A 9271-nucleotide genomic window follows, 5' to 3' on the forward strand; every position below is an offset into this window, starting at 1 on the left:
TAACTTGGACAAATCTCTCTCTCAAAAACACAGAGAAATTAAAAAAATGGTATCAAGGGTGGATGAAGCCATGAAGGAGAAAGGAAGGGAAAGTTATCAGCAACAGATGCAAAAGCAAATAGTTCAATGCAACAAAGCCAAAATCACTAAATTCAAGAGAAGTAGCTCCAATCTTGAAGAAGATGGTCTCTCCGCAGCTATCTTCTTGCTTGCTTGCATTGCCTGCACTCCCTCACATTAATTTATCTTCTCTCTCTCTCTCTCTCTATATATATATATATATATATATATATATATATATTAATATATATTACTAAGAGCTTAATTAACAAAAGCATTTTCTTTTCTTTTCTTTTGTATACATATTGTCTGTAATGTTAGTTTCTTACTACCTAGTTGATTAATGTTTAGTGTTTCTCATTGCTCTTTGATTACATTTTGATTAAGATACTATCATTGTTCATGTTTAAGCTTGAATTTTATCAAATGATTTAAATTGCAAGAGGTGATATAGTATTAAAATACAAATTGGAAAGATGGAGAAGAAGACAAACGAATGGTAATTTTTGGGTTGGAAGCACACTTTTCCATTAATCGGGGTATTTTTAAAAAACTAAATTCATAAATTTAGAAGTTAATTTCGTCATGAAGTAAAGGGCAACTCATAACTGAATTATTATTGCTCTTGAATAAATTGGTCATGTAGTAAGAATTTATTTTTAGGGTCTTGTCTGTTACAGTTAAATACACAAACTTTATACCAATTTTTGATTTTTCATGTGAACTTATAAATTTGAATGATGATACATGTACTATCGATTTATCTGATATTATTACTTTTTACAATGAAATCAAATTGACTAAAAATCTTAAAATGACTATTTTTGTAGTTCATAGAAAAATATAATATTTCACGAAATTACATGTTATACAACAACATTTTGCTGTTTTTGTTCCATTGTGAATTTTTCTAATTATCATTTTGGTCGAATTAAGCCTCCGCGCATAAGCAAAATTTATTTTGATAGAGATTATACTTTCATATATTTCATTGTGATAGAGATTTTTCCACAATAATTCACGTAATATACAAAAAATTCAAATTATTATGCTACTAATGAAAAGGAAGTTAGTAGTATTTTTTTTAGCTTGGTAGCCCATTAACCCCACACTATGTATTCTATGTGACTCATTCATGCAGTCAATTATCAATAGTTTTGTTCACTTTCAACATCAATGAAAATTAGTAAAAATTAAGTTACGGTACTTAATTAATACTACTAATGTTACTATACATGTTAATAAAAGTATATACGAGAAACGCACTTTAAACATTGTAAATTGAAAAATCCTCCTCGCATTGGATAAAAACATTCAAGATAAGTTGTGGAGTAACAAATAAGTCCATATATTCAAACTGAAACTAATCAAGGTATAAATACAAAAGTTTACTATGTAGTATGTATACAAGATTTGTTGTTTGAGCACTTAATTTATATCTTATCCAAAAACAATACAAGATCTGTGGCATAGATCATATAGGGAAAAGTGGAAAATAAAATTGAGACAATGCATCTAAACCTATTTTACTACATGTCAAATGTTGTTGCTCACATGGGGCTCTTGTGTTTGTCTTTCCCCAATAATTTGGTACAATGCTTCAAGACCCCTTTTTTTGCTACTCGAAGATTGGGAGAGTGTCATATTTAATGTACTATTTTGATAGATATAAATATAATATATATGTGGTTGCAGATTACAATCATGTTTTGAAAATATATAGTTGGCTACATGTGCAATGATCGTAAAAAACAATATGTACATAAATTGATGTTTTTATAGTATGTTCGTAGTTTTGTTTGCGGACCAATTGGTTTTCTAGACTTCGATCAATTAAGACGATATTCTCCCTTTGCCTTTAGGATGTGTTAGTTTTGATGAAAAAGGGGTTTTACGGGTTGTGAGGAGCTAGTTATATGCCTATATTGTTAAATGATACTCATCCGTCCCATAAAATATGGACAATGGATATGGCACGGGAATTAAGACAAAATTGGTAAAGTATGAAAAGAATGATATGGTAAAGTAAGAGAGAATAGGAGAATAATAGTTAAAGTAGTGTTAGTGGGTAATGAGACATACATTATTAAATTGATCCGACTTTCTAAAAATGAAATGAACATATTTTTGTGGGACAGATGAAAATAGAAAGTGCACATATTTTTATGGGACGAAAAGAGTATCATGCATCTATGAGCTAATGACAAATCCAAGAAATGAAACCCTTGGGATCGGACATAGTGAAAAATATTGTAGATAAAATAGTATGAGCAAGTTTAGCAATATTAAACCAACTATTTTTATTACTTTCTCATTTTAAAGCAATAATCCTATTTACTCATTTAGACCATTTGATGCTTTGAATCCATCTATTTTTATTACCTTCTAATTTTCAAGCAATAATATCTCTATAATTATAGACCCATAAAATATGAGAAGGTTCTAATTAAATATCCAGGAATAACTACGACAAAATAAAAGAGAGAGAAAATGACGGTTCCATGACTTCAATTTCCTTCAAAATTTCTTCTTCTAAACTTATGTTACTCTTCTCAACAGTCTACAACTCCACTTTTCTTTCACAATCTTCCAACAAACACTTGAACAACTCACCTCTCTCATTCAATATCACGGCTACGCACATACAATACCATCGGTCACCTACAGTGTTGTTAGGGTCGCGGGTCGGTCCGGGGCAATGAGGCTAGACCCCGGGTCGCGGGGCGATGGGGCGCCGGGGCAAGGGACCCACGAATCGGGGCGCAAAATTATTTAATATTTATATATTAGTAATAATAATGATTAAAGATAATTCACTATAATAAAAATACTTATATTTACATAACAGGAAATAAAATATTTTTAAAGTTCAATTTTGACCTGGGATAGAAAAGAATTATTGGAGGAATTATAATCAATTTACTTATTATAATATTTAACTAATGAATTTTATAATAGAGTCATTTTGGAAAAAGATGAAAGATTGGAAGAAATAATAAATTAATCGCAGTATAGAAAGGAGGAAAAGTAAAAAGTTGAAGTATAGAAAAGAGGAAAAGTAAAAAGTTGGAATGATTTAATGGGCAAAGAGGCGGTGGAATGCCTCGATTTTATCAAAATATTACTCCATATTAAAAGTACTAGTATTAAAAAAGGAAAACAAGTCATATTTCTCCTCCCTCTACATAAAACAGATTCACGGCCATCGTCGCCCCAGCATTCGCTCCAGTCGCGCCCAACCGCCCTGAGCGCGCCCCGACAGCGCCCCACGTATCTCGCTCGGCTCACCCATGTTGGGGCGAAGCCGGCCTCGATCATGGCGACCCGCGCCCCGAGCGCGCCACGCGCGCGTTTTGACAACACTGGTCACCTATGACCGTGATTGCTTTCTTTTCCGTTCCAACGCAGCACACTTTTAAAGATCGAAATCAGTGGAGTTTTCTGGCTACGAGGCCAGGATGTGGGGTCGGTCGACCCCTTCAACTCCACCTAGATTTGTTTGCTATAAACATTTATTGTCTTACACAATCGATGTAGGCAGAAATATCAATAGTCCGCTCATTAGCTCTAACAAATACTAGAACATTTTGAACATCAAGAACAATGTAAAGTTCACCTAGAATCTCACAAACATATCATCCCTCTATAAACTTAAATCAATTGCTTCCATATGCATATTCATTATTGAGAAATAAAACAAACATGAAAATATTTATGTTTACTTCTCATGTAGAGAAGTAAACATATAAGTCTAGACTGATTATAGCTTTCAACAAATTATACCGGAGCAGGAGAACAAGAAAATAATGCATCCCGAATATGAGGAATGAAGCAATTTATTTTCAACTTTGCAGTAGAAAGGTGGCTACAATCGGTAAATTAACCGTTTATTACCATTCCTCATGAGTTAGAATAACAAAAATTGAATGACCAACTCTGATTAAGGTGGAAGGATGGGGAGCCTCAATCTGAAGAGGTATAACGTGAACAGCACTAGTCATTGATTTCATTCAACCAAGGGTCTATTGTTGGTGTCCATTTGCATAGTTCTCCTTCTTTGAACCACAAAGCTGCAGAAAAAACATGATTACAAATCAGATGAGCAATGTGCATACATGGCCAGTTTGGCCACCATTTCTGGCTATGCAAGTACAAAAGGTTGGATAAGTTTATTAACAGAAAAAAACTCCATTCAGCATCATACAACATTGCAAATTATGTTTGTAAAAAAAAACAGTTGTCAGTAGATTTTTGACCATGCATCAGAGGTTCATATCAGAATTTGATTTGGCTGTAAATATCAAACAAAGAGTTGAACAAGAAAAAACAATGATTTCATCTCTAAGGTTATCAATAAAATGGTATGCATGGCAGGAGTAGCACAAGATGAGGTCCCTACTCACAGGCTCTGCCTCTGTAACATTTTTACTGGGCATCAAGCATAAAAAGAAGGGTTAATTGCTGTAAAAAATACACCAACCGTGACCATATTTTAGTTTTGCATAGCAACTTAAAAATTCGAGTTAGAATACATACTTCAGATTTTCAGGATTTCCCATGAAATAAAAGCTACAGCGTTTTGATTCGGATTTTTAAATTTCATGTGCAAAACCAAAAGTGGCCCAAGTTGTATTTGACGAAAATTAATCCTAGAATGAATTGCTACTTGAAATGATACTAACATTTTTCTAAACATGGATGTAACTGATAATCTAGCTCAGGCTTTCTTTTGTTTTTTTCTTCCTGAACGATGATGCATTGACAAAAACTAATTTCTTCTTCATGCTTTATTCATCTTGTACAATGAAGCTTGGTGTGTCGTCTAAAACGAATAATAGGGACATTCGAGCATTGCATTGTATTTTGCAAGAAAAACTCGTGACATCTGACCAGTAGCCCAAAATCATAAAACTAACTAAATAAATGAAGAGAAGCTACAAAAGCTATGCAGGAACTTACCTAGTTCACGTATGCCATTCTCAGGACTATCACTTCCATGGACCACATTCCTGCAATTGGAATAGCAACAAACGCCTTGAGATACAACTATTCAAATGCAAAAGATAAGCAAAAACTTGAGATAAAGTCCACATCTGTGCTGCATAGCAGATTGCAAAAGGATATGGCTTCACCTTCCAGTTTGAACAGCAAGATCCCCTCTAATGGTGCCTGGCATAGCATTTAGAGGATTTGTTGCTCCAATTAACTTACGCGCAGACTCAACGACACCCACACCCTCCCATGCCTGGTTGCCAAAGAGAAACCAAATACATTGTTTAGCAACCACTACAAAGACAAAAACATAACCCACTCAATGAAAAAACAGGCATAAAATACAATCGAAATCAAGTCGAAGCATACCATACACACAACAGGACCAGATGTAATGTAGCTGATAAGTTTAGGGAAAAAGGATCTCTCCTTCAGATCCTTATAATGTTCCTGCAACCATCAGTCCATCATCAACACAGCATAAACATCCAGGAAACCAGTTCAATTCAGATGGATTGTTTTCAGCCCCAAACCAATCACCTAACTATGAAATTAAATTTGAACAACAGACCTCTGCAAGCTTTTTGGGGCACTCAAATAGTTTCAATCCAGTCAATTTAAACCCCTTCTTCTCAAATCTGGAAATTATCTCTCCAACCTATCCATATCACAAAAATTCATGAGCACATAAACATAATTTAATGTTTATTTAGAAAATTGAAAATCTTACAAGACCACGTTGAACGCCATCTGGCTTAATCATAATATAAGTCTCTTCCACTTCCTACGCAAAAAAAAAGACGATATAATTACAACAATTAAGATAAGAAGGGATAATTAGGGAGATGGAATTGTGGATGAAACTGCGGAAAATTGAAAGTAGAAATACCAGAGAAGCAACTAAGTGGGGGAGGAAGATGTAGGGTTTTGCGGAGCAGTTGAGAGAAGAGGAGTGTGTGAAGAGATGAGAGGTGGACCGGAAGGCGGAGAGGTGGGAAGTGCGGCGGCTAGGGCGGCGGAGAGATAGTTGGGAGAAGCGAACATTGGTGGCGATTGAGGAAGAAATGGAGGGAGTGAGCGTTGCTCCACCAAACACAGCTACAGCAGAATCCATTGCTATCTCCTTCTCTCTCTGTCACTCAAATTAAATCAATTATGCTTTTTTAAAAATGATTAAATAACTTTAAATTTAAATGTCGAGCTAAATTAAATCAATTATCTTTTTTTAATAATTAAATAACTTTAAATTTAAAGGCTGCGCGCACGCACGGAGATCAATTATGCTCTTCTAGTATCGCATAAGGGTATCCACAGTGGTGATAGCCCAGTCATAGCCCAGCCACAAACTCCTCCTGCCACATCATCAATACTAAAAATCCTCCTGCCACATCAGAAATAGCCCAGCCATAGCCTAGCCATATCATAAATAGCCCAGCCACATCAATAGCCACATCACTAATAACACAATATACGGAATTTAATTTACGAGATATATACGGGAAACATTAATAATACTATTTTAATTTTAAAAAAAGTACAATAAATTAAAAAAGTACAATAAATTTAAAAAGTACTAAAATTTTAAAAAAGTACATTAATAATAAAAATTACATTAAAAAAAGTACATTTTACAAAATTACATAAATAAAAAAAACTAACTCCGAGCAGTCCTCCGCGCCCATAACTCTTCAATTAAATCCTTTTGGAGTTGAATATGAGCTTTCGTTTGGCGCATGTCGACATGTGCTTGGAGGAGGCCGGCTTCATCGTGAGGTACCCCACTCCGTGCGTTGGGGACGGCCACGCCGTGGCTTGGACCGGCTTCATTATCGTCGTTGGCCCAATCCGTCAGTTGTACACCTTCATCTTCGACAATCATGTTGTGCATGATAATACAGGCGTACATTATATCAGCAATGCAGTCGACGTGCCACAAACGCGTTGGACCCCTAACCGCCGCCCATCGAGCCTGGAGCACACCAAATGCGCGCTCCACGTCCTTGCGCGCGGACTCCTGCCGTGCCGCAAAGTAGGCCTTCTTCTCATCTCCTGGGCATCGGATCGTCTTCACAAAGACGGGCCACCTAGGGTATATCCCATCCGCCAAGTAGTAGCCCATATCATGCCGGTTGCCGTTGGCGACAAAACTGATGGCCGGACCGACGCCCTGGCACTGCTCGTTGAATAGGGGCGACGAGTTGAGGACGTTTAGGTCGTTGTTCGAACCGGCTATCCCAAAATACGCATGCCAAATCCACAGCCGGTAATCAGCTACGGCCTCGAGGATCATCGTGGGATTCTTTCCCTTGTAGCCGGTCGTGTAGAACCCCTTCCAGGCAGCGGGACAGTTCCTCCACTCCCAATGCATACAATCTATGCTGCCTAACATTCCCGGGAACCCATGCTGCTCCCCATGCATCCTCAGCAGATCCCGGCAATCTTCGCGGGTAGGCTTTCGGAGATACTGATCACCGAATACTTCAATCACGGCTTGACAGAAATACTTCAAACATTCTAGGGAAGTCGTCTCACCGATGTGGAGGTACTCGTCCCACATGTCTGCCGCGCCTCCGTAAGCCAACTGCCGGATTGCCGCAGTGCACTTTTGAATTGGTGTGTGGCCGGGTTTGCCAGCAGCATCGTGCCTGAAGCGGAAATACAGATATCGCTGCTCCAAGGCGTTAACAATACGCATAAACATGGCTCTGCTCATCCTAAAACGTCGCCTGAAAATGTTGGCGTTGAACCGCGGCTCCTCTGCGAAGTAGTCTTCGTATAGGCGCTGATGTGCAGCTACGTGATCACGATCAATCGCTTGTCGGCGATGGACAACTGGCCGAGGTCGAGGTACCGCCGGCTGCAAGGCTCTTTGCATCCATTGGTCTATCCTGCGGTTGGTATATGCCTCAAACGCTTCGGCCATTCGACGTTCGTACTCCTCAGCGTCCCCCCCACTACCTCCACTACCATCACCCGCGTTACTCATTTCTCGGTGTTGATCTTGTATAGAAATTAAGATAGAGAGAGTACTCGTTAATACAAGTGGTGCGAATGAAAATGAAGTGCAAATCGCGTATATATAGTGTCTCGAAAATTTAAAAAAAAAACAAAAAAACCGCTGGGTGATGCGCTGGGCGATCGCCCAGCGCCCGTCGACCGCCTAGCGCTAGGCGATTTTTAATTCCGAAAAACCGCTCGGCGGTTTTCGGAAGCTGCAATGGTTCGCCTAGCGACCGCCTAGCGCCGGCGCTCGGCTAGGCGGTGCGCTAGGCGCCATTGTGGATAGCCTTAATTAGGTGACTTAGATAAATTGATATATTGGAGTATTTTTTTATGTAAACTATTAATTTCGTGAGATTTGACACTAAACAAAATTTTAAAGCTAAAATAACTTACAGTAGATGATTTTATTTATATAATATTTTTGGGACGTCAATTAAAATAAAGTCTTTTAGACAATAAAAGAAATAATGTATTGTTTAAATAATTTTATTTTTTAAATTATGATTTATATAAAATTATGTTATTACTGAAATCTTAATAGATTATAAAATCTCATTTTATTTTATTCTACTTTCTCGAATATTAGTCAGGAATACTCTTCAATTGAAAAACATAGTTTGGGACAACTATGGATAAATTAATTTTTATTTCGCCATATGCATTTTTTATTGTTGTACATATCTATATATAGGGTTTGGCGTGCTTAAAAACATTTCATAATTGAAGTATTAACTAACTGTCAAAGAATGCCGGCGCGAATTTGTATTACTATAATTTATAAGCCTAATTAAAGGCGACTTTCCCATTTATCCTTCTAATTATTTTTTTAATGATGTTTAATTAAATTAAAACTCTATTGAAGACTTGACGTATATTAATTTGACTAAGTGCAGTCTTTCACGCAAATCAAGCTAAAATCAAATAAAAGAAGAATCACTATCCATTCCTGAGCCAGACATTTCATTGCTGAGCACAAATTTTTCAATGACATATTCTCTTAAAATCAATATACAAATTATTCAAATTTACCATAATTTTACAGTTTATATAGAAAGTCATATTAATTTTCAAGCAGAAAAATAAAAAATAGAGGAATTAGTCATGGGTTTAAATTCTATCAAGAGAAAATGATATATGGATATTGACATTTGATATAGATATCAGCAATAGATATTGATATTGATAAAACAATAGATACTCGTGATTGGAGGGGATA

At 36.6% G+C, this 9271-nt stretch overlaps 1 protein-coding gene across 1 annotated transcript; it reads right to left on the bottom strand.

Moving 5' to 3' along the window:
* Positions 1–3880: 3880 nt before the first annotated feature.
* On the bottom strand, positions 3881–6201 carry LOC121785406 (nucleoside diphosphate kinase 2, chloroplastic-like). Its single transcript, XM_042183822.1, has 7 exons — positions 5942–6201; positions 5783–5836; positions 5624–5710; positions 5422–5502; positions 5193–5305; positions 5020–5069; positions 3881–4130 (listed from the first exon to the last, which is right to left on the bottom strand). Exons 1-7 carry the CDS (start codon positions 6164–6166, stop codon positions 4054–4056), a joined length of 687 nt encoding a protein of 228 aa, XP_042039756.1. The 5' UTR covers positions 6167–6201; the 3' UTR covers positions 3881–4053.
* Positions 6202–9271: the final 3070 nt, after the last annotated feature.

This window comes from Salvia splendens, chromosome 21 (assembly GCF_004379255.2).
Source record: "Salvia splendens isolate huo1 chromosome 21, SspV2, whole genome shotgun sequence".
NCBI classification, from domain to species: Eukaryota; Viridiplantae; Streptophyta; class Magnoliopsida; order Lamiales; family Lamiaceae; genus Salvia; species Salvia splendens.